Consider the following 27,500-nt stretch of genomic DNA (forward strand, 5'->3'; position numbering starts at 1 on the left):
GAAATTTCTGAAAGGAAAGCAATTCAGTGATGTGGATGACGTCAAGTAAAACACGCTAACGGCTTTGAACAGTATCCTACCTCAAAAGTTCCAGCACTGTTTTCAGCAGTGGCAAAAGCACTGGGACAAGTGCATTAATGCACATGGACAATACTTTGAGACTAAAGTACTGTGAATGTAGAGTTCAATATAAATATATATATATATATATATATATATATATATATATATATATATATAAAACCTATTATTTTTGGGTCCCCCTCGTATATGGAAGAATCGGAGTGAAACCAAGTGTTGCAATACAGCGTTATTACAAACTTACAGGGCTACTGTTTCTAGGTATAATAACTCAAATTTTTTGGGTAGGCTAAACCTCAAAAGCCTCTTAAGAGCTTTGCCACTGAATGTGATACTTGTAATAAAGACAGAGCTCGAATGCAATTCATACTAATTACTCTTGACTTTTCAAAAAGCATTTATCTGTAGTAATCGCATGAGTGCTGTTACATCTTGTTGATAATTTCACAAGCCCGAAAGGCGAGTGAAATTATGCTAATAAGATGAAACCAGAAGTGCAATTTAATAACACATTGTTCAACAAATAAAATTAAATAACTTGTAAAACTGAATTACTTTCATAAATAATAATAATAATTATAAAACAAAGCAATAAGACATTATTATGTTTCCTTTTAATGAAGTTCAAAAACAAACTGCTATCACAACATACTAAATATTATTACCAACTACTCAGAGTGGAAATATAAAACAACAATACTTAACTTCAAAAGTAAAATAAGCTGAAATGTTTCATTAACAGAACAAAAACACGAAAGGTTTTTACAGATATTTTATTTATTACTTGAAGTTACAGTTATTGAAAACGCAATGTTCAAAGTAATCACTGCATTCTAATGTGATTACATGTACGAGACATTTTATCAGATAAGACACTTCCTTACAAAGCGTCTTATCAAGAAACATAAATGTGATTGGCAGTTCTGAAATGTTATTGGCCAATATCGCAAATTCATCCTATAAATAATCCTGATCCAACTAAATTCAATAAAGCCAATTACTTTCTGTCCTAAAAGCAGCAGATGCAGAACATCATATGATTATTGTCATTCTGCTCTGTACAGTTTAATACCTTACAACTTCACTAAATCTGGGGATAATTTGGAGTACATGTGAAAATTGAATGTATGGTCTAATGAAATTCACTTCACACTCTGCAGCCAATAAGTGTCATTTGATTAGAACACTCTCTTCTGCTCAGAATGCTACCGAGGTTTCTTGCTTAATGACATTAATACTGTTACATTATAGAGATTTTCAACCATACAGTATGTAATGAACAATGAAAAAAATTCAAGCATAATTTTACACAAACAAGACCACAAAATGCACAAGAAGCACATCAATACTTCACAAATGGGATTGAGAAAACGAAGCTGATGAGAGGTAGATACCGGCACTATTTATGAGTAAAGATCAAATAATGTCAATTGTATACAATGTGGCAACATCCCAACATATTCTTACTTCTCTGTCTCTTCAGTTACTGCAAGTTAACACATATCTCCCAACTCTAGCATAATATAGGTACTTTACTTATAACAGTAGGAAGGACACTTTGCGAGATTCTACTAGCTTAAATGAATAAAGGTGCACAATAACAATGTTGGATTCGAGGATAGAGAAAACCCAGAGAGTGTTGGTTAAGATTCTTCAAGAATATGGTGAGAAGACAATGGTAATAAGTAGTACAAACTGGAGGACATGGAAGAAGATATATCTAATCTGGAAGGAAATGTTCATGGAAATATGTAATACTAGGCAAAATGGCAACTTAAATATTGTAACTCGAATATCTGCTCAATACTTTACATAATCCATCTCTTGTTGACTAAGCACACATCACGTTAGGTAGTATTTGAACACTTCAAAATCAGGTAGAAAGTTGGAGCTACCTCCGAAAATGCAGAAATCTTTACTTATCTATATTATTTACTACATTGCATTACTTAGCACATTTACATTTTACTATTTCATGTGTCTCCTGATAAACATTTGAAAGGAATCAATGTCTTCCAACTGCGAACAGCCTCTGCAATTACAATATACCTGTAATGCGGAGGGGGCAGCTTCTGCACTGCATCTCTCATGCGAAGCAGTCTATACCCCTCCTCCTGACTTGACTGAACAGCATTCACGAACGTATGGTACAACTGGTATGTGCACAATGGATTTGGAAGCTCACGAAAATACATCTTAAGAAGTGATGCAACAGAATGAATGTCCTGAAGGATTGCTTCATCCTCATATAGAGCTGGCACCCGGTCCTCATCAAATGCATTTCTGGAAAGAAAACGAAGAAAAAAAAACATTATTATTAATGACTGACACTATGGGAGAATCCCTTTTTAAATGTGTTAAATTTACAAGTGAATCTGTAAGAATTACATCTTTGGGACTGAAATAAAGGAAGTTTTAACTTGGCTTTTTTAATATAAATGCCTTAATTGCAAAACAAAGGCCTTTTATTGTCTCAATTTAATTGTCTGCCTGTGTATTTAATTTATTTCTGTAGCTGTAACAATGAAAATATCGAAGCTTTCCAGTCAGTTCATATTACGTTTAAAGTGATAATGAGTTTCGCATTGTAGAAATATAAAAGTAAAAGTTTAAATTACTGCTTGTGTTTGCCATCGGATAAAGTCATACTTTCTTTGAAAGCAACAATGAATGTGACAATTAGAAATATAACGGCAAAGATTTGTCAGGTCCCTACCAATAGATAATTGTTTAAATATAGCATATTCAATGAAACAATATAACACTAAGTGACAGAAAGAATAAAAAATTATGAATAATAAATTGTTTCATAAATTAATTCTTATTAAGCAGATCAAAATCCACAAACCAAATGATATTCCGCAATTCAGGATAATAATAGCACCCAAGAATATATGGTAGTGAAGAACTGGGCGAGAATGCAATAAAGAAGGAAGACAGAAGTTTCTATAAAAAGTTACAGGGCTGTTAAAATGATAATAACAATGTATGAATGCACTCTTAAGTTAATACTTGTTATTTCATTTTGTTATTAAACAAAATACATATTTAACACAGTGGTATTTACGATTTAAAAAATTGCTTACAGAAAACTTTCATTTACATGAACAGTCCAGTTTGTTACAGATCACGGATGCCTGTTTATCAATGCAGCAACATATTCTATGATGAAGTAATATAGTATGATCAAGTCAAAAAATTAACAATTCTTTGCATACAACCAATATACTTTTTTTTTTCAAGTAAAATTATATGGAACTCTGTTGTGTCAATGACAGTAACACAACAATAAGCATATGCTGCATTCAGAAAGGATTATACATTATATACATTCAATATCCAATACAATGGCCAACACCTTCCTAGGACTTTTGAATCCAAATATCTTGGAGTTACTTTCGATAGTAAGTTAACATGGAGCAACCATTTGAAATACATTTCTGAAAAAGCTCGTAAAAGATTCTCCCTTCTAAAAAGACTAGCAGGAAAGAAATGGGGATGCTCTAGGAATACTTTGAACACTACATACAAAATGTTTATACAGCCAGTGCTGACATACTGCGGAGAAACTTTGATTACCTCACCTTTCATAAACGACATAGAATATGTTCAAAACCAAGCTCTCAGACTCGTTACTGGTGGAATCAAAACAACTCCAATAGATTCTATGAGATTCCTCACTAATATTAACAGCATCAAAATGACAATAGAAGAAAATGCACTGATTCAATATGAAAAACTTATCACATTACCAGGAAACAATTGGCATTCATACAGTCCTCTCTGTAGATTGAAAACTCAAAAAAGTTTCATATCCATTGTTCAAGAATTAAAACAGAAAATCAATATCCCGAATTTAAAAGAAAACTTACAAATTAAACCAAACCCTTTAACTCTATTAAATATAGAATATAATCTAAATTTAACAGAAGAAATACTGAAATCAGAAGTAAACACTGAAATACTGAAACAATTGTCTTTAGAGACAATTAATATTAGGTACCCTCCACAAAACTGGCTTCATTTATACACTGACGGATCCTTGATCTCCAGAGAAAAAGGTGCCGATGCAGGTGTTACGTGCTGTCTCTTCTCACTTTATAGATCTCTTGGATATGGAACAACAAGTTTTGATGGTGAAATCATTGCAATAAGGGAGAGTCTCAGGAATCTTCTATGCCACATCAATAAATTTAGGAATGCAGTTATATTGTCAGACTCCAAAGCAGCTATTCTATCAATCGTCTCTAAACACACACCTTCGGGAGAAATAACTAAAATGCTCTCTCAATTAATATCACTCAATAAAAGAATTGTATTCCAATGGATACCATCCCATTGTGGAATCCTGGGAAATGAGAATGCGGATGCTCTAGCAAAGAAGGGCAGCACTGCTACTTACAGACCTGTTACTAAATCTACGTATTACTCTGTGAAAAGATATATTAAATCTACATACTTAGACTTCAACAAACAAAATTTAATAACACAATCCCAAGGGAAAAAATGGAACTCTCTGCATCAAAATCCACAGTTAATTCCCGATTTACCACGAAAATCGTCTATAGCTGCATTTAGATTGGCAACAGGCCATGATTGTTTGGCCAAACACCTGCATAGAATTGGAATATATCAGTCCCCTAACTGTCCATTGTGCAACTCAAACCAAGAAATGGATTCGGAACATCTCAAAATCTATGCTTCAGTGGCTGGTCATGATAATATCTTTGAAAAATATTGGAGTGCAAGAGGTCAAATGACTTCATTGTCAAATGCCTGGCATTAGAAAACAACAACAACAACATTTGTGCACCTATCACGGTAAAATCAGCAATAAAATTAAACATTTTCTGCACTCTGATTCAATAGCAGCATATGACTACCTAAACACAGACCTAGTATTAATTTCTGGAGAAAGAAATGAACATGAACATTTATCTCATGACAATGTGTCAACTGTCCAGCAATAGACAACAACAGTTAGGAATGACGCAAACGTGGGATTTTGTCTTACTATATATTTTATAGCAAAATGTTGATCATTCAGGTTGTAGTAGGCCTATAATAACTTAATAATTTTTCAGTAATGATAAAGTATTTTACATGATTTGCTATTTTGTGTTTGTTTTTTTGTACGCTAATATTCCTCATAGACGCTTTCTTTGTTATTAAGAAATGTACATTCACCGAAGTGTTATTGATCCATTATTTCATTCTGTTTTTACAATGATATTGAGAGACTGGAAAATTTCGATTCTGTGCAGATGTTTTTTCATGCAGTCATGGCCTGTATAAAATCAATATAAAAGTTACCACGATTGATTTTTCTGGTATGTTTTGGATTATATTTAGAGCATTGTAGATCTTTTCCTGTTTCTTCTTCAGCCTTATATTTTTATGATGTCCCTGTACAAGGTGAACAAAACTTTGCTATATTAATTACTATATATATGTCCACACCTGTGGAGTAATGGTTAGCACGTCTAGCCGCAAACCCAGGTGGCCTGGGTTCGATTCCCGGTCAGGGCAAGTTACCTGGTTGAGGTTTTTTCCGGGGTTTTCCCTCAACCCAATATGAGCAAATGCTGGGTAACTTTCGGTGTTGGACCCCGGACCCATTTCACCTGCATTATCACCATCATCTCATTCAGACGCTAAATAACCTAAGTTGTTGATAAAGCGTCGTAAAATAACCTACTAAAAAAAATTAATTACTATGAGGAATTTATGGGTAGAATATATTTCTCGTGTTGCTGTCTGTTGATAGAAAAACTTCCGCACTGTAATGTAGCAAAGTTTTGGTACACTGATCTGGTGAACCTTTTAACCGAGTGACAAGGTAGATTTTTTAAAAGTCTGTGGCTAGAGCTATCTTTCTTGTCAATGCAGCTTCCATTTTATTTCCAATTATGCTATTATCTGGTATCAACATTAGTCTATTTAAAAATATGCATTTGTTGTTATGGGTAGCTATTATATTAATGTGCAGTAGTTTTACAATTAATCCTAGTTTTTAATTTTCTTTCAATGTGTCCAACATCATCTTGTATGATCCTTAGAACGAAATATAATATAATACAATCAAAATGTAAAATTATTTAATAATTTCTTTAAATATCTGTGAAAGACAACAGAGTGTTGTTGTTTTCTAATGCCAGGCGTTTGACAATAAAGTCATTTGACCTCTTGCACTCCAATATTTTTCGAAGATATTATCATGACCAGCCACTGAAGCACAGATTTCGAGGCCTAGGGGTTCATTTCCCTTTCCTTCCTCCTCTTTCTACTTTTCTGTTCCTAGTGCTGACGTGCTATGGCACTAAAATCGTCCTCCAGTGGCTTAAGGAGGGAAAGCTGGTGATCAACAAGATCTCCCAGCTAGGTCCAATGGACCTGTCGACCAACAGCAGGTGTGGTCCTCCAGACATTCTGGGGGTTGTGTGTGAAAGAAGTAGCCACCAAAACGTTAAAATATGGTGTTCACTTAAATCGGCTACAACTTGCCATTTAACTCCAATATGAAATGAATACCATTAAGGTAAAATTATCTAGAGGTAAAATAGTCCCCCAATCGCATCTCCAGGGGGGACTACTTTAATGGTACAGACAACACAGTGTAGAAGATTATATACACATTATATACTGGGATGTGTCTTACCTTAGTTTCTGGATGTTAGATGTGACCCCAGAAAGCCGATAAATACCATCAACAATGCCATGAGTTTCAATGAACTCTGCACAGCATTTCAAGACCATTGGAACTAGAAAGACAAATTGCACAACTTTAGTACTATTTTCATATGTATAGGCCTATTGATAAACATGGATATGAAAGATTTGTTTATTCAAAAAGTTTCATGGTACACTAACAACAAACTTCATCAAAATATAAAATCCATTTCTCCAGAGTTATGATCGTACACAATATCACAATTCTTTTTCCTCGCAATGCCACTAGGTTGTCTTTCGACATCTCTGGTCTTCTCTCCTGACAGTGCCTTATGTGTAACCAATTTCTGAAGTTGGGGCACCTGGAAGGCAGAGTTACGCTACTCCGATGATATGATAGGATGACAGTATAAATATGTGATGCCAGGAGAGATCTTAAATCTAAACTTACGCTGGGTTTGCAGTGAAAGATCAGCCCTTGGTCAGAACACTATGAATGAATGAATGAATGAATGAATGAATATTGCCATACACCTTCTTTTAAAAAATTATGGTTTATTTAATGACCCTCGCAACTACTGAGGTTATATCAGCATCGTCAGTGTGCCTAAATTTTGTCCAGCAGGACTTCTTTTACATGCCAGTATTCTACTGACTTGAGCCTGTCGCAATTAACGACACTTAAATCCCATTGACCTGGGCTGGGATCAAACCTGCAACCTCGAGCAAAGAAGGCCAGTGCTATAGCGACTGCGCTACCCAGGTCGACTACACCTTCTTCTATGATGATTATTAGAGCCCGGATGTTTAGGCATTTATAACAGTTAAAACAGGCAAAAAAGGTAATAAAAACGTAAAAAAAAAGGCACAATACATTTTGAAAAAAAAAAAAAAAAAGGCATTATAAATTTTGTTATATATACTTCGTAGTTGACACATGTTGACTTATAAAACACTTTTTTCGTGATTAACTGTCTTTTCACAGACCTTATATAACAAAACTGTTTCATTGGTTGAGAACACATGGACACCAAATTCACGAACGTAAGCGTGAAGTTTACTTTTCAATGGTTTACTGAATTTTGGCATTATAGCTAATCAATATAAATCGGTCACCCGACAATAATTGACTGTTCCTCACTCAAATTTCTTTCTCATACAGTAATAAATATGTTTAGCACAAAATTGTAACAGTAAGATTTGAAAAATGAAAGCAAACAATTGAAAATGCTACATGACAACTTCTATGAGAATGGGCTTAATATTTAAAATTATAAAGCTGATTGTTGGTATCATAAAGATATGACATTATACAGAGTGTTTCCGAGGTGATGTTACAAACTTTCAGGGATGATGGCGAAGGGCACATGTATCAATTTGAGATAAGGAACCCTGGTCCGGAAATGACCGAGTCGGAAGTTACAAGCAAAAATAGTTGTGTGGAAATGAAATAATTTTATTCCTCTGTACACCTTATTTATGTGTATTTATCTGTACATCTTACACATACTGTATTCATCTGACGTTGTTTACGTTGTCTACTTACAGTATTCCATTCAGTGCGCTGTCTGAAGGACGGGAACAGGAAACTACACTAAAGCAATGCAGATAGCGTAATGTGTAACCGACATGATAGGTCTTGATATGCACGACTATAGACAGCAGTGTATGTATACAAGTTGCAGTGTCCAGTCGATCAGTCCTAGTGAAATGGAGGAGTACACATGAGCGGAATAAGCAGACCTGATTTTCGAATACGTATGAGCCAATGGGAACAGTAGACAAGCTCACAGATTGTATCGGGCCAAATACCCATGTAGGAGACATCTGGCCCATACCATTTTTCCACGACTGTTCCAAAGGTTAAGGGAAGGAGGGCACGTGGTGTCAAATTACAATTCCATTTCCACACAACTATTTTTACTTATAACTTTCGACTCAGTCATTTTTGGACCATGGTTCCTTATCTCAAATTGATACATGTACCCTTCGCCATCATCCCTGAAAGTTTGAAACACCACTTCGGAAACACTCTGTATTTGTAACTGTGGATTGTCGATCATTATTCATATCACACCAATAGTATTAAAGCAGGATTATTAGGAGATTAAGCACCGAAATAAATATAAAAAAATGAGATATGTAAGTATATAGTGTTATTATTAGAAAGAAGAATTTTATTATACACTGAAGCTGAAATTCCACTTTTATTTACTATTGTTAGTAAAGTGAGTTATTGTTTCATATATTTAAATGTCATCACACATTGCATTACAATTAATTAGAAAATTGCAAATCAACAAGAAATATTGCTTTAAAATGACAAAAAAAAAAGGCATTTATCATTGAATTAGTAAGAAACGCCTTAAAAAGACAAATTAGGCAAAATAAAAATTCGCCCTATCACTTTGATTTACCTCAAATCACATTTAGGATATTATGAGAATAATTATTTACTTCCACCCAGTAAAAAAGGCACTTTGCCAAACATCCGGGCTCTAGGGATTATTGTGTTGTCATGAATTATATCTATGAGACTGAGGTAGGTATAAAAATAAATTACTTCAACTAACTTTTAGTGATACCGGTAACTTATTGAAATAACCATGACTTTCGCTATACTTCTTCTTGTTTAGTCTCACTGCTAATAGTGAATATTTTTCTGATAACATTTAAAATATTTTTTCTTAATTTAAAAAGGGGTTATTTTGCTTTGTTTGAAGATTCTAGTGTTTCTTCGGCCACAGTAGTGAAGATGAGGCAATATGACAAAATTAAACATGCACAATAACTAAATTTGAGCACTTAATGAATTATAAAGCCAAATTCTAGAATTTCTATAAATTACACAATTGCTTCTTCAACCATTACCTTGTAAATATAATTGTACTATGATAGAAAATTACACAAGTGCAGCCATATTCATAACTATTCAAGTGCACATACAATGCTTCGGTTCATAACCAATATGTAATGCTGCAGTATTTGTGTACTTATTAATCCCATGTTGAATGAACAGTAATACCAATTTAAATTACCATTTGTAAACATTCGACTATTACTGACACTTAATTATAATAAAAATGACAGTTAAGCCAACTCAAATATTTCAGTATGTTAAGGAATGTTACATAATATTCCAAGTCTATCACTTTATAATAAACAAGGAAGCACACTCAGGAAAATGAACCTAAATTACCATTATGTACCAGGCCAAAAGAAAAATTACAATGCAAGTACTATAGTATTACCCACTATTTCTAAACAGATCTTCATAATTCACGTCTTGAACTCACTTTCATGTCCAGAGTTGAGCAGATGCTCGCCCAGATCGCAGCCAAACACACGTTCCTTGAGAATGCCGGACTGCTTCAGCCTGCGCCTGGAGGGACGTGACAGGATGAAGGAGCGAAAGAAGGCGATGAGCTTGCCATGTTTCCTGAGCACAGGTTTACTGGGCTGTTCAGGTGTGGGCTGCTGAGCAAGGTGTGCCGGCAGCTGCAGGTTACGGGGCACCTTGTCACCAATCACTGCCACACACTCACAGGGGAAGAACCCGACTTGGAAGCCCCGTTTGCCCCGCCACCACACAGATTCCTCTGGTGGCGGCATATCAATTACAGAGATCATATCCCCCACCTGGTGACACACATGCATCATGCTCTTATTTTCACGACTACTGCAACAGCCAAATTCCAACAAATTATCATTTGTGTATAGCATGCACGCATGTGTGCAAGTGTGTGTCACTGGGCGTGCACACTTTGAGACTTAGATTAAGCCTGTTTGGTCATAAAAGTATCTGCCACTTGTCAACAAGTCTGCAATCACATCATCATGGTAATACAACTTTCTCTATTTCTTCTAAGAATGACAAAAATGAGAAAAACAGAGGGATAAAATAAAAGCTTACAAAAGGAGTGGTCAAAGGATGCATGTTTCACATATCCCAAGCAGCTTCGATCACCATTAATCTCGCAACTCTTATAAATCTTTAACCTCAGTGGTGAAAGATGCATGAAGTGTGGATGTGGTTGTAGTCAATTCTATATATGTATGGTTGATTGACTGATGATTGGTCTCCTATGCCTCCAGCTATGGTCAACTATAATTCTGCTAACCTGGAAGAACTGGATGCCATTTCTGAAGTGGTGAAAACTGTTGAGGAGGAATATATTACTCCTGGTCACATGGTAGACGAAGATGATAAAGAAGGAATTTTCTTTCACCTTTTCTCTACTTTTAGGCACCAAGTCACCAGAAGATACTATCATGAACAAGGTAATACAAAATTGCTATAAATTACAGTTATTAAAATCAAAATCTGAAGAAAAATATGGCACAAAAACAAGTTTATCGAAAGGTCTATATCAAAATAAATTAGGCTGTTAAAATTGTTCAGTTTGTTATTGAAATTACGGAGATGACTTAATTTTCTAGTTAATGCATAGTTTAATAACATAATGAACACATTTCATCAAACACAGTCAAAATTTGGTTATTTTCTAATTGCGTAATTTTTCTCAGGGTAACACAAAATAATTCAGTAACATCACTATTCTTTTGTTTATTGTAATCTATGTCTAAATGCATATAGAACAACATTAACTGGCCACCCAGATATGCTGTAAGACTTACACCAAATTCACAATTTAGTAAATAAATGAATAGGTAAGTAAATAATATAAAAATGTTCCAGTGGTACACAGAAGAATTAATTTTTTTGTACAAAAGGTTAGGTAACACTGGTTTCTTGGTTGGCCACAAACACTCCACATACAAGACCTTCGAATATTCTGATATTTACAGCACAAAACTTTATGGTATATGGTAGAGACTCTGACGAATCCTAATTTGCCTACCCTCTTCAAGCACTGTTAAATATAGTACTTGACATAGTTACATCAATGTTCACCCAAGAAATGCGCAACATTAAGTTATGGATAGCATAGAGAGGTTAAGAGGTTAATTTTCTGTACCGTAGTTGCTTGTACAAGTAAGTATTGTATGTTGATTTTCTTCTCTCTAAATTTCTGTTCCTTAACAAACCTATAATCAGAAACGAAACATCCTTTCAAATACTGTATTCTACATGTAACACAAACACAAAAATAAACATACATATGAGTCACCCAATATGACTAACTAGTCTCATCTATTATGTGAAGAAAGGTGATGGTTGTTAGACCAGTTTGTAAATTTAATAAAATTCGTCTGTGCTTATGTGCTCATCTTCCCCACCACTATACAAACTATAAAGAAGAAGTAATGTGATGCACTGATGCTGCAAAAAAATCAAGTTCGAGATTTTCGCGGAAATACCGAAGAAATTGTTTTGGATATGCCGTATCTTGTTTGTTGGTCTGTCTCTGTCTGTCCATCCAGTTACTGATATTGCAAGTTATCTTGAACTTTCTGAGCGGGGACAGAGGGGCAGAGGGAAGGAAGCGCTTAACGTGGGTGGAGCCAACTGAGTTGTTTGCGCATGCTCCGCAGCATAATCTCTTGTCAAGAAACATAGAGCAATTTCCTTCACTGCATACCAGTAGTGTTACCATGGAGCAGCAACCACAGGGTAGTAATTATGGTGAAATCACACCACCGCGGAGAAAAAGTAACGCTGTTATCCATAGCCGAGAAAGAGAAATTATCGCAAATATAATAAAATTAAGCATTGCGAGGAGGAAAAATTAAACAAATATTTGCTGGAACCTCTTGCTAAGGAATATGAGAGAGCGGCTAAATACTCTGGCAAAAGTATTAGTTCCGTGAAGAGAATTAAAAATAATATTGAATTACAACCGAATGAACCTCACACTACTCCGGGAAAGAATAGGTATGTAATGTTTAGAAATTATTGCTATAATAGTTATGTACAATAGTGTGTGTATTAAGAGCGACATAATGAATTACTGTTGCAAGTTATTATTTTCTTATAGTTCTACTAAACATATTATTTCATTCCAGAATTAGACTTGTGTAAAGTTGAAGTGGACGACTTTGATCAACATGTCATTCGGGATACAATCGAAGAATTCTATTGTGTTCAGAAAGTAGTACCTACGATTAAGAAGATAATTCCGAATGGATGATGCCATTGGCAAAATAATTAATTTTGGAACAAGCGATGATGGCAGCAATAATAGGGATATGGATTGTGTATAATTGTAAATTAATGTAAATTCAAATAATAACCTGTAAAATATTGTTATAAGAATATGTACATATTAGCTGAAGGTGTAAGTCATGCAGGCCTATATAATGTATAGAAGTAGCAGTAGTAACTCGTCCATTTCCGGTCCTCAGCCTGGATGAGAGAGGAGTGTACACACGATTATATTTAAATACTTACTTATTACAGGTTAATTAAAGCTTGCTACGAAACTATGTTCTCCTCTCAAAACCGGAGTATCGAGAGAAGATGATGTCTGTATTGAACCAAGTTCTTTTACAGTAGAGAGCCGTAAGGTAAAAGAACCAACGTTTTCTGAAAAGAGTCACGTTACCCGAGGGAGGGGCAACCTTGCCGTGCCGTTACGTTGATGAGTACACGCCGTACCGAGCAGTTCCAAAGACAGACTTAGGGGATGTAAGGTTCAAGATAACTTGCAATGACAATAGTGGGGCTTAAAAAGGGCACGTCAGCTACTATGGCTTTTTGAGACCTTATCTAAAATTCCTTAAAAAATCTGTCCATCCATGTACAACAATTCCTCTCATAAACTACTGAATGGGATTTTGTTCATATTCAGTATCTACAAGTCAATTTATCTGGGAATGACGCACATGAAATGTTTAGTAAAAACTTAATAGGAATCTTCATTTGAAATCAAAAACCCAAAATGGCGATTTATTGAAAACTGACTGAAACAAATGTTTATATTTTACTTCTTGCATAAGACAAAGAGATAAACTGAATGAGCCAGGCACTATGTCCATTGGCTCTATATGTTTTGGAGAAACTAACTGTTATGATGCAGAATTATTTCTACAACTCATTTCGAATTTTGTGTAAGTCCCACAATCCCTCAGGTTTGGTGAAGCTATGCCAGATGGTCACATTAGTGAAGTGCGCCTCCTTGTTACAGGATTAGCATCCCTTGTCATAAACATATTTCTTAAGGATGAATGAACCACTGAATCAATAAATGACTTTTAAATGCAAATTTTCATAAATATGAAAGTAATATTAGAAATTATTATAATACATGTACAACTATTTTGGGCAAATTCGAGCAAAAGTAATTACACATATTTACTCAAACCATACAACAATAGTGGCCAAGACGTCGATAACAGTCTACTAGTTGACTCCAAAGTCATAAATGATAGCATGCGGTAGCCTTCAAACCCAAAAAGGTTGGCCATCCCTGCCATATAATGTATGATATAACTGAAGTCAAATGTCTACTTTAGGAATTATAAATAATGTCTTTCGAGTAACAGTTCAAGAAAATAAATTATAAACATTAATATCACTCGCAACATGAATTTGTGTAAAAATCATACAATTCATAATGAAAGTATGTGTCAACTTCGTAACATTCCTATTTCTGTGAATGGTTTGTGTTGCCGAACAGTCACACTCTTATAGGTATACAGCACACTGCACCATGAACTGAACTTAACCTGGGCAACTGTAATGATGATAATGACATGTGAATAAATTATGGTGAAATAAGTCCGAGGTCCAATACTGGAAGCTACCCAGCAATTCTGCTTAAATTGGTCGAGGGAAAGCCTCAGATAGTTTTCCCAACCAAGATTTGAACCCGGGCCCACTTGTTTCACAGAAATGCTAACCATTAAAAATTTTCAGAAAGAAATGAATAGTATGGCTGAAATAATGCAGAATATTAACATAATTTAAGAGACAAAAATAACAACTCTAATTTGAAGCTAAGTATCACATATCCCAATGAAAACTCTTCAGGATGCCAAAATGATCTGGTTATTGAAGAATTTGTTTAAATAATTTCTTAAAATCATTTTCACCTTACATGAAAGCAAGATAATGTTAGTATCATTTGTCTGTGTCAGTATTGTTTTAATAAAAGAAGAGTTTGTGATGTTACCTGCACATTATTATGTATGCACCACGAAACAACACATAGAGATACTTTGATTTAAATGAAGAGAAGAGGTTTGTTACTTTAACAGTAGACAATCTGTCAACGAAAAACAACAGCTCAGGATCAGGAATAACATGCCCACTATTTTCATTATACCAACCAGTTGGATAACATACAAAAAACTTTGATGCAGAAATAACAGCTATCCACATCTTGCTAGCCTTTATACTGGATACATAGATATCAAAAATTTATCTTCTCTGACTCCAAAGCAGCAATTCAAGCTATTAATTCAAACAAAAATATGTCAATCCAAATTAAAGAATGTCATCAAATGATCCAACAACTTCGAAACTACAAAAAAAAATAAATAAATAAATAAATAAAAAATAAAAAAGTACAACTACAATGGATACCAGCACATTGTGGAATCTCTGGCAACGAGACTGCTATCTTCTTGCAAAGAAAGGCTCTGCCTTACCTCAAAAGAAGAGTAAAAAAAATTATCCTTCACAGCCATAAAAACAATAATTAAAAACAGATACAAAGACCAACAACCCAGAATCACAAAACAAAGTCAAGAACAAAAAGTGGAATATCATTATTAACAAACCAGAAACCAACCCTCACGCACTTTGCAAAAATGCAGTAAAAAAATTCAGATTTGACACAGAACACAACTGTTTTGTGAAGCACTTGGAACAAAATAGAAATTTAAATAACCCAAACTGTCCTCTTTGTAGTCAAGAAGAAGAAATGACTGAAGACCATCTTGAAACCTATAATGGCCTACCTGCTGGATCCTTAATAGAAAAATATTGGAGAGCAAGAGCACTAATGGCTTCACTGCCAAGGGCTGAGCATTAGACGAATATGACAACAACAACAACATTAGATAATCTGGCGCATTATTAGCCTAGCCATGTATGCCAATAGCATCTACCTTTTGCACCTCTGAACAACAGAGCACCTCTCAAGGAAATTCTCTGCTTTGGAGGACAGTATGTAAAAGTGATTTGTTTATACTACGTGAATTTTAAAATTTCCTCCCTCTCTGTATAATGAGAGTTTTCGATAAACCTAGATTGCCTTGGTCCCATACAACTCGAATTATCGAGACTGAAGTGTAATTCACAATTATATAGTCAGTTGGCCAATGTTATCCATGGTTTTCTAAGTCGGTGGTTATGCGAAATCTTTGCGTATTAGCAGAGTGGATTTGTCGGTTTCACCGACTCTTAATTACTTGATTGCTACGCCATATGTGCGAGATTATGTGATAATGTCTGAAGCTATTAAATACCTTTCAACCCAAGGAAGGAAACTACTGGTTTATCACTTATGATGTTATGCAAAAGTGAAAATAAAATAAGATAATGAAAACATAATTAGCTTCACATTCTTAACTCACATCACACAATAAGCTAACAATTTGTTATGTGCAGGACAAACAATACATTCATTGTGAAACATGAAATGACTCTCTGTTCCAAAACTATGAATAAGCACATTTAATATCGGATTTATTCGATTAAAACATGTAATCGAATATAACATACACCCAAACACTAAACAAAAATATATGTATAAAAAAATTGCTGTCAAATATATCATGCATCCATGCCAAATATACACAGAAACTATTGTAGACGTGGGGAGGGGAGGGAATCATGCTTTTGTCTATGTATCACATTCTGTCCCATTTCCATTTTCAGAATATGAAGTCTCTGTCATCATGTCTAAGTTAAAATCCGAATCATGTCTGAAATCTGTATGGTTGTCATTCTCCCAAAGTGGGCTGTTTTCACTGCTATCTACAGCAGTGGTTCCCATGCTGTGGCTCGCGAAATCTTCCAAGAATCCGACAAAATATTTCTGATGGCTGATTTTGCAGATATTATTAATATTGTTATTATTGCTAGTACTATTATTATTATTATTATTCCATAGAAATCACTCATACTTCAGCATTCACAACTTCTATTTTCCAATAATAGACATTAGAGTCATGCAAAACTGGCTGAGAATAACAGAAATTACATAATGATACTCAGTGCCTTACGCTGTAGACAATATTCACAGCTCTTACGCCATGCCGAATGTCTCAGTGTTCGATTTAACAAATATTCGAGCCTACTTTTTTGTTAAAAATGACATTCTTTCTTAAGGTAATGGACCTGAAACTTGTAACTTCTATATTTTAAGTCCTATCAAACAGGCAATATGGGCAAGCACCATACAAATTTTCGTTCTGATATCTCAATTAATTTTTGAGTTATTAATTTTTAATGTATTAATTAGTATCATAGAAATATTCCACTAATATTAATAATTAAAATTATTTTTCCTTAAAAAATTTTCCTCTGTTCCTAATACATTACAATTATTTAGTCCTGACAGTCGCCAGAGATATGCGCCTGGGTCAGGCGAGTCCATTTAGTTATGCCAAGGGGTGTTTGGGTTAGTCACTCGCTTGCCTTCAGAGCGATAGGATGTCATGCGTGCAGTAGAGCGGTATGTTTCTAGTACAATATTAAGCTATACTGCATTCCTTTACCGACAGCTCGCCCTTATCTCCACTCCGGAGCTCTCCCCACTACTCCTATTACTTCCCCTCTTTCATGTCGCTGAGCTGTCAGGGCTAAATAATCGGTCTGTACATGAATAAGGACAATGACGAATGACTTGCATTTAGGAAGCAAGTTTTTGTGAAAAAAATATTTTAGCATTCTAGTTTAAATTTTAGTTTCTTTTTTAATCATTACAACTTCAAAAATTAATGGTCACGACATTTTAATTAGTACAATAAAAAGAATAAGCCAGTTTATTTATAACAGCACGGTCCAACCCATGGCCCTCGACACTTTCATAAATATTTTATAATAATTATATATACACCAACAAGAGAAATTGTAAGTTAGATTTCAGTACGAAATTTTACATTCAAGTCTTGTAGTTTCCAATAAATGGTAGTTCATTCACTGTGAGTTTTAAGATCTTGTACTATAAGTACCAAGTCTCTTTGAACCCTCGCCTTTTACAAAAAAATTCTGATTATATGAAACTCTCCAAGGCAAAGGTATCTGTTTGCAGATTATTTCTAACATTTAGTATAGTTCAAAATAGCAAAACCAAAAGATAACATATTGCAGAAGAAAAACGACAATTTCAGTCCAAGTGGCAAGCAATTTTTTTTTTAATTGAATATTACAGTAAACCACAATGTGTTATCTGTTTTCAAGTCACATAAGTTAACAAAGGAGTATAATGTCAGCAACCATTATACTAGTTTGCATAAAACAAAATATGACAAATATAAAGGAGCCGCAAGATGCTGTGTTTACTAATTTGAGGCGGAAGCTGACAAAGCAGAAGAATATTATCACTATTCTTATGTTCAGGCACTTGACATACTATTGTTATTCATCGTCTTGCTTCCCAATACAATGTTGCACACACACAGAAGCAAGTACCAAAGGAACTGACATATTTAGGGCACTGGATAATGTAATTTCTCAATGTGGAGGCTTGGGTAAATGCTAAAGCTTACTGGGCTAGTAAGACTTTCTAGAGAAAAAGGAATACAATGTTTGTTTTTTCAATGTATTATCCACCAAGAGGCACTTTGTGGAAAAATTGTACGATTTAGTAAAACAATGAAAACAGTTCTAAATACTGCAAATCTAATAAGAAAAGGAAAAAGTTCAAAGACACAGAATGTTTGTTGCAATATCGAATACTTTGGGAACTGAATATGGCAGCATTTCATTGTACTGTGAAGTGACCTGGCTTAATGCTGGAAATTGTCTGAAGCAATATATTGGGTTAAGAAATGAAAGTCTTACCTTTATGAAAAATGAAAATATTGAGTATAAATATCAAGATAAGCTGAGAGATAACGAATTCATACATACACTAACTGATTTAACATCCATCAAAATATTTAAATCTAAAATTGGAAGATAGAAAACAAAATATCTTCTTCCATCTCTATGGACATAATGAAGGATTCCATAGTAAACTTAATGTAATGCAAACTACCTTAAAAACAAATAATTAAGTACACTTCCCATCTTGCCAACAGTTAAAAGAACAAAAAAATGACGTTAATTTCAGCGAATTTCAGGAAATCATAAGTGAGGAGGAGATCAAGAACAGATTCCTAGACTTCGATGGCATAAAGCTAAAACTTACACTCTTCAACAATCCCATGGAAACTTAAGTAAGCCAGGTGCCCTCTGATCTTCAAATGGAGTTTTGTGATTTTCAGGCTGATCCGTTCTTCCAGACCAAAAAATGTGTTGTTCCTCGCATCAAATTAATGTTTTTCTAAACTCCATAAATTCTCATTTTAAATATTATTTGGCAGTACATATGTGTGTGAAGTGCTTTTTCAGCAATTAAAGAAACAACGAGAAATCGCACTGAAAGTGCTGCACTAGTATCACACCTGAGACTTCTCTCACAGAGTTCAGAGTAGACATTGAAAAACATGTGTCAGAAAAGCAACACCCATCTTCACATTGACTTTCGTAATTTTAAAGTTTGTCAAATGAGTAAAGTACTTGAAGTTTCCATAATGTTTGTGTTAAATTGCATGTTTGTTTATTCAACAAGTGAATTGTATTTGCATCTGAATTCTAATCTGCTTTTAACAAGTTGTAAGGTGTGTAAAATAAGTACATTGAAGTTTCCATGAATGCCTTTTAATGTATGTATATTTAGAGTAAATGATAGACAGGTACAACTTTAAATTGAAGTCATGCCCCTGCTTGGTCATAAAATATTTCGATTGGTCCTCAAGTAATGAAAGGTTGGATGACCCTGATTTATAACATATTTATGAACTTCTGTGCAAAATTTCAGGTCATTTGAAGTTTCTTCACTAGAGTATTTTGAAGTCTAAAATGTACCAAAAATCAGAAAGTTGAGAAAACAACAATATTTAAAAACATGCACATCACAATATGTATTTATCTCAAAACAGCCAAGTTCCATACGTTGGGCTTAAAGTGACAAAGGAGTGAACAAACTACAGATTATGAAATGTGAATCATTAAATTATTTTTTGGAACAATCAATGAAATTTTCATTTTTTCAGATTTTTTTCACTGTTTTCACCGATCCATCACCTTAAAACTAACAGTCTAGCTTCTCAAAAATGATTTCTTAATGAAATAATAATGTATCTGCTTAAAGTAATTAAAAAGCATTATATGAACAACTACATTTTTAAGTAAACATTTTGGGTTTAAAGTATAAACGATATAATGGAATGTATGTTATTTGCATTTGTTTACATATTGTATTATGCATGGCACTTATTTCCTTTGCTATTACTGGTATGCATTTGTTCAGTTCAAAATAATAATAATAATAATAATAATAATAATAATAATAATAATAATAATAATAATAATAATAATAATAATAATAAAAAAATGTGTTAAAGTGCCTAACCAACTATAGTGTACAGGTACTTGAAGAAAACATATTTTCTTTTCATAAGACAAAGTAAATTTCTTTCAGTTGTTACTTGAAGAAAACACATTTTTTTTTTAATAAGACAAAGTAAATTTCTTTCAGTTGTTACTCTGTATACTCAGAAAATGTTCATTTCATGTACGATGAAGTGTGCTTGGTGTTATCTAACAACCAAAACAAACTGCTTCAAGTTCGAGCATTCAGTCAGATGTTCAACCTTGTCAATTGTTCTTTGACCGGTCAAATAAAAACCGGTTCTAAACCTCAATCTGCAGCTCTCTAATATACATACATAGGATATACACATGTGCAATAATGTACAATCTGTTAATGTTATTTTGATAACTTACGAATATCGACATGTTAAAGGTTTGCAAACATATATTTCAACTTCTGCTCCCTTTGTATCCATTGCAAACAGTGACAATGAGAATGTTCTAAAGTATCTTACCGTGCTAGCTAAAATTACGAAATTTCATTTGATTGCATTATGATCTAGAGTGCCTCTGCATAAAAGATGTAAAGCAGTGGATATTTGGAGAATCTTTCATATTATAGTACCATTATCTGACAAGATGATCTACCGCCAGATAATGGCATATTGAAAATATAATTTTGGATAGAGTTAATAGCATCCTTTTTTCAGTTCAACTTGACGAATCAACTCATGTTGTCACTTTAGCCATTTCGTCACGTTTTGTTAGGTATATTAATGGGGAATCCATAGAAGAAGGGCTCTTATTCTGCAGACCTTTGAAAGCAAACTACCAAAGACGTATTTAAATTAAGCGAACAATACTTTCATGGAAATTCTATAGACTGGATTCGCTGTATAGGTATTTGTTAGAAAGGTGCAAACAGTCAATATATTGGGCCAGAACCAATCTGCGGAATCAGCAAATCAAGTGTAACCGCAGTAAAAATATGGACCAGAAAAGAACACAAAGAAAATGGTTAGCTTATCCTGGTCAATCTCTTGACAAAGATTTGGTCAAGAGTCCCAGCCTAGATCTCACCAGATCTCTCCTACATTTAAGCAGGAAGAAACTGACTAGTATAGTTGCATTCATCACTGGACATGAACATTTCAGGAGACATCTGCAAACTGTGGGACTCTTTCCTAGAGACCCCATTTGTAAACTATGTGGGCAGCATACTGAAACTGCAAGACACATATTGCTCGAGTGTGAAGTCCTGGAAAGAAGAAGGCTCCAGATTTAACCTAACACTTCAGGAGTCAAGTATTGACGTTCGTATTGTGCAAGACTATCGAATCATCCATCAAAAGAATTAACTTTTGAGAAACATGTTCAATTAGCAATCAAACTGAGTGCTTTAATACCGTTCACGACTTCCTGGTTGAAATCAGCTTTCTTTGGACGAAAATATTAAGAACAACACTCAAAGGGACTAAAAAAAAACTTCAGCGAATATTTCCTTGCTATGTCCAATAATAACAATTACATTGAAGATCCCTTGAAAGAAATAACAGTTTTGGAATCCTCAACATAAAGCGTGAATAAAAAAAAGAGCAGCATCTCGAAATTTCTAATGATTTTTAATTATAGAAGAGCTATAAATCTTTGCCATTAATTGGTTTCTGGTGAAGTTTAAAGGAGTTACCTGTGTTAATGAAAAAACTCATTGTCATTACAACCCTTGTTATCATTTTCTTCCACGTATTTGTGCAAAAAATCTTTTTCTTCATGTGATTCCTGACTTTAAAGCTCTGTGCCATCCAAAGAAAATGTTTCTTTCTCACTTATGTCACGGTAAGAGGTGAATAACTATTGAAACTTGTAGGTTAAGAAATAAGTTTAAAATTTTGAAACTACGAAGTAACATTAACCTGCATGGAATTTTATGATATAGAAAGTATTTCAGTAAAGTCAAAGCAGTAATTTTCAGTACCACTTTAAATTCATCATCGTCGTCGTCGTCCTCGTCGTCGTCGTCATCATCATCGTCATCGTCATCATCATCATCATCGTCATCATCATCATAATATCATCATTATATCACCATCAATTTAGAGGATAAAAAGTGATTGCTGGCATGAGTTAGTTCTCTGCTCTGAATTATTCAGACCAGGTGAATAACTATTTCAGAGAGGAGTTATCCAAAAGTACTTGCCTCGAAGGAGATCTCATCTCCAGCCTGTGCAGTGTATCTCTTCACAGAATATGCAGCAGCCACAGCAGGAGTGTTGATAGGGCAGTTGTCTCCATCTGGAACAAGAAGCCGACGCCCCCGGTTGTCCAATTCCAACCAGTTGAGCACAGGGCCACAATTGATCAGGTTTCCTGCGATTTGTGAAAAGCGGCTAAGGTATTCTGTCAGGAGACGGCGAATGCTCTCCTGCAACAATATAATGTTATATTTAGGAGTAGTCTCAATTCGCATGTCATAGTGTACAGCAGCTCCTCTTTAAACTTAATATATTTAACAATGCAACTGTATCTTGTGATCCGAAACAGCTACTTAACCTAAGAGTATCTCCTTTAATTACAAAATTAATTAATTATAAAATACTTTTAAAATGTATAAAAAATGTAATATCATAAACAAATACAAAACTTAAAAGAATTCAATCTGAAAGCTGTTTTGCAACAGGTACCTGCACATAGTGATTGATGTATGTGGAAATGAGGCTGCAAACACATTAGAATAGGAGAGAAATAAAATTCAATAACCAGAAATACTTTATACATTAGTAAATCATCTGACAAATTTAATATGGGGGGAAGGGGGGAGAGTAACATTTAACACTAAAACTACAGAAAATATAAAAAATCTTAAAATTGGAGAAATATTTACACACAAAATATCTGGCATTTTATTATCTCTAAATTGTATGTTACTAAATGAACTAAAAGAAATTTATGCAGAACATATTCACATTTATGAAATGTATACCAAACTTTGGGACATTGTAAAGAAACACCAGGACGCCATACAGAAAATGGCTTCATTAACACATTAGATATTATCTATATATAACATCAGAGGTAGAGTACTTGGGTGTTTATAGCATATCACGGACCACAATAATTGTCTGTGACATAAAACTTATTAAGGAGTTTTATGTCTAATTTAGAATTTATTTAGACATAAAACTCCTTAATAAGTATGACACTACCCCCAGTACTGATAGCACATTGGACTGTCCGCTAAAAAGCTATGGTTTGATGTTGATTTATAAATACAAAATGTTGTATATTGCATTATGTAAGCATGCATTATGACGCCCAAGGAATTAAAATGTTAAGTAATTCTGCCCTACAATAGAACAATGTGTGGTATTCCAACACTATGATATATTTTCATATATTCACACAAAAAAAAAAAACAACCAGAATTCAGGTTAACATTACTTCAATATATATCACAAACTTTTCACAGTATTGTACATCCTTACTTCAGAGAGAACTTGTTTGTGGGATCCTCCTGTATTGTGCGTTTGTACATGAAAATGCATGTAGGCAACACTTATAAATTGTGCCATGTGGGAAAGCAGTGTCAAGCTGAATAGTGCAGGATGTGGTTGCTGCCACTTTCCTGCTGCTTGTGTTATCAGTGCTCTCCTCTGTTGGGTAATCGAAGAACCATTACTTTTTTTTTTAAAGAAGATATTAGATGACGAAAATTGAGACAACAAAGTTTATACTTCATGTAGGGTATTAGTAGTCTTAAAGTTCCTTTTATTATTATTCAATAACTCTCTTAGTTACAGATGCTATCTAGAGTTGATGAAACGTTCTTACAGCAATACGAAAGTAATCTTGGAATAGGAATGGAAGAACACACCAAAGTAAGAAAGAAAGAAATCTGCCCTATTGCCATTACGTCCATAAAAAAATAGCACAGAATCAGCTTGTTATTGAATCCCAATTCCTTTGGTGAGTTGTCAACAGACTGCACGAGATAAGACAAATAGGCATGCAAAAGCATGACAGCAAGTGGCGATACTTCTGCATGAGTACTTAACACCGTTTAAGGCAAAATAGCTCTCGTCATTATCTAGAAAGAGTGAAACCATGAAGAATGCTTTTCTATGATACAAAGAATCAGTGTTCTATGGCAGACAATTCTAACAAAACTTTTGGGTTTGATGAAATGTAAATGTGAGACCCAAAATATTCTTACAAATAACAGATAGATATCCTTTGTTGTAGGTCAATTAGCAGCATTTTCAGTTACAAATTCAGCAAATGCCATATAATTCTAACAGAGAAGTGGAGATTTATCTCCTTTCAATATGGAATGTATATGTGTCCCTTGTTTTGATTTTTCTTAGGCAGCAGATATGCAACATACTAATCATACAAGATTGCTCTGCTATTTAAGAATATCTAATATTGGTTTATAATCCTTAATAGAAAGAATATAGAAACAACGTCAATTAGTTGCAATAGTGAATTCTCAGAATGATCTATAAGAAAATCTCTCGTCTCAAAAAGATAACTATCCCTGTTTTAGTTTCACTAAAAAATACGAATTTGTAAAAGACGACAACATACCAATTTTCACTGAGTTCAAATAATCCAGCTTAGAGATTGAAATCTTAATTCCACCACCTGTATTCAAGTTCCAGTAATAGAACTTTCGAGGAATATCACTTTTGTTCACGTACAAAATGTTGTCCAATATTCTTTTGAGAAGATTAACTCCGTACGTAGATGAAATTATTGGGGATCATCAGTGTGGTTTTAGGCGTGATAGATCGACTACTGATCAGATTTTTTGTATTCGACAGATAATGGAGAAAAAATGGGAGTATAAGGGTACAGTACATCAGTTATTCATAGATTTCAAAAAGGCATATGACTCGGTTAAGAGGGAAGTATTATATGATATTCTTATTGAATTTGGTATTCCCAAGAAACTAGTTCGATTAATTAAAATGTGTCTCAGTGAAACATACAGCAGAGTCCGTATAGGTCAGTTTCTATCTGATGCTTTTCCAATTCACTGCGGGCTAAAGCAGGGAGATGCACTACCACCTTTACTTTTTAACTTCGCTTTAGAATATGCCATTAGGAAAGTTCAGGATAACAGGCAGGGTTTGGAATTGAATGGGTTACATCAGCTTCTTGTCTATGCGGATGATGTGAATATGTTAGCAGAAAATCCACAAACGATTAGGGAAAACACAGAAATTTTACTTGAAGCAAGTAAAGCGATAGGTTTGGAAGTAAATCCCGAAAAGACAAAGTATATGATTATGTCTCGTGAGCAGAATATTGTACGAAATGTAAATATAAAAATTGGAGATTTACTCTTCGAAGGGGTGGAAAAATTCAAATATCTTGGAGCAACAGTAACAAATATAAATGACACTCGGGAGGAAATTAAACGCAGAATAAATATGGGAAATGCATGTTATTATTTGGTTGAGAAGCTTTTATCATCTAGTCTGCTGTCAAAAAATCTGAAAGTTAGAATTTATAAAACAGTTATATTACCGATTGTTCTGTATGGTTGTGAAACTTGGACTCTCACTCTGAGAGAGGAACATAGGTTAAGGGTGTTTGAGAATAAGGTGCTTAGGAAAATATTTGGGGCTAAGAGGGATGAAGTTACAGGAGAATGGAGAAAGTTACACAACGCAGAACTGCACGCATTGTATTCTTCACCTGACATAATTAGGAACATTAAATCCAGACGTTTGCGATGTGCAGGGCATGTAGCATGTATGGGCAAATCCAGGAATGTATATAGAGTGTTAGTTGGGAGACTGGAGGGGAAAAAGACCTTTGGGGAGGCCGAAACGTAGATGGAGAAGAAATGTCTTTCAGTCACTTTATCTAAAACTAGGCCATAGTATCTACAAGGGATAGAACTTGAATTCCTTTCATAAAATGCCGTTACATTGAATTCTTGATCTATCACTATCTGAAATTTCAAGTAATAGAGGATGAAATAAATTACGTTCATGTCCCTGTATTACATAGGACATCTGTCAGTAATAGAATTTCTTTAACCTTCATGGAATGTAATTTATCTCATGAAATTCTTAATCTAACAGCAGTATTTAAAATAGAACCTCTTACAAAGCAAAATAAAATACTGGTACAGTATGAATAAATTATTGATATTTATGATTGATATTTACTTTTGCAAAACCAGCTCTCCTCCAAGCCTACAGCCATCATATACCACACAGCATCAAATGGTACCTTTATCATTATAAATTAACTTTAATCAGATTAATCGTATGTTGCTAAATCAGTCTAGTGTGAAAAGAAATGTTATAAATGTTAGAAAAATTCAAGCAATATTATAATAATAATAATAATAATAATAATAATAATAATAATAATAATAATAATAATAATAATAATAATAATAATACACTTCCAATCATATGAAATGTTATCTATAATACTCTAATAAGTTATTTGTTAGAAAATAATTGACTCCTAACTCTGTGTACTCTTTCATACAAAATGCTCTCGACAGATACGCACCTTGCACTAGCATCAACAATCAGTTATGTCACACATTTTTAGTGCCATGAATAGAGAATATTGATGAATGAATGACATGATTACAGATATTTTACCGAAATTACAGTTTCTTCCTTCCCCTCACCTCCTGGTTCTCGCCAGGCACATTATCTTCTGGAGGGAGCTCCTGGAGGCCAGAGAACTTGCGGTCATAGATGCAGCGATGCAGCTGCTGGTCCAACATGCGGAAGTTCTCATATGAGCGTCGTAACACCCAGCTCTTGCCCTGTGAAGTCACAGCTACATGCCACCACTTGTTTTCAGAATCTTCACATGCCAATGGCTTGAGCTCTTCGTCATACAGGCAAACCTGATACAAACACACAAAGAATTATACATGTGTTGCATACATTATGAAAGAGATTCAAGAAAACTTCATTTAATTTGTAACCACAAATATTATTTATATGTTAAAGAAATGTTATTTTGTTCGGCTTACATCACTGATCACATATAACAGATTGATCAGGCTAATGCATTTTCAAGACAACTTTTATCAATACTATGCTGCCATCTAGCAACTGTAAAAGAAGTTACGTTTTAACCCTGATGGAATAGCATGGTGTAACGGCTTGCAGCTGTACTTCCATCTGTTGTTACCAAAACTACATTTTCGACAGTGGAGATCCTAGCGGTGTTCTCTTTTATATGTTGCCATTTTATAACATGGGAATGGCCAATCTGA

At 34.3% G+C, this 27,500-nt stretch overlaps 1 protein-coding gene across 9 annotated transcripts in view; it reads right to left on the reverse strand.

Moving 5' to 3' along the window:
• CdGAPr (GTPase-activating protein CdGAPr) overlaps positions 1-27,500 on the reverse strand; it is a 319,522-nt gene that overhangs the window by 47,805 nt on the left and 244,217 nt on the right. For 8 of the 9 annotated variants that reach the window (XM_069835028.1, XM_069835030.1, XM_069835027.1 and 5 more), the window contains 5 exons: positions 26,901-27,125; positions 22,440-22,664; positions 10,047-10,389; positions 6,740-6,842; positions 2,131-2,364 (listed from right to left, as the gene is read on the reverse strand). In XM_069835028.1, the coding sequence (XP_069691129.1) occupies positions 2,131-2,364; positions 6,740-6,842; positions 10,047-10,389; positions 22,440-22,664; positions 26,901-27,125 (1,130 nt within the window). Of the gene's footprint in view, positions 1-2,130; positions 2,365-6,739; positions 6,843-10,046; positions 10,390-22,439; positions 22,665-23,724; positions 23,799-26,900; positions 27,126-27,500 lie in introns of those variants that run through there. The other variant, XM_069835035.1, reaches the window with a different exon arrangement.

Source organism: Periplaneta americana, chromosome 9 (assembly GCF_040183065.1).
Source record: "Periplaneta americana isolate PAMFEO1 chromosome 9, P.americana_PAMFEO1_priV1, whole genome shotgun sequence".
NCBI classification, from domain to species: domain Eukaryota; kingdom Metazoa; phylum Arthropoda; class Insecta; order Blattodea; family Blattidae; genus Periplaneta; species Periplaneta americana.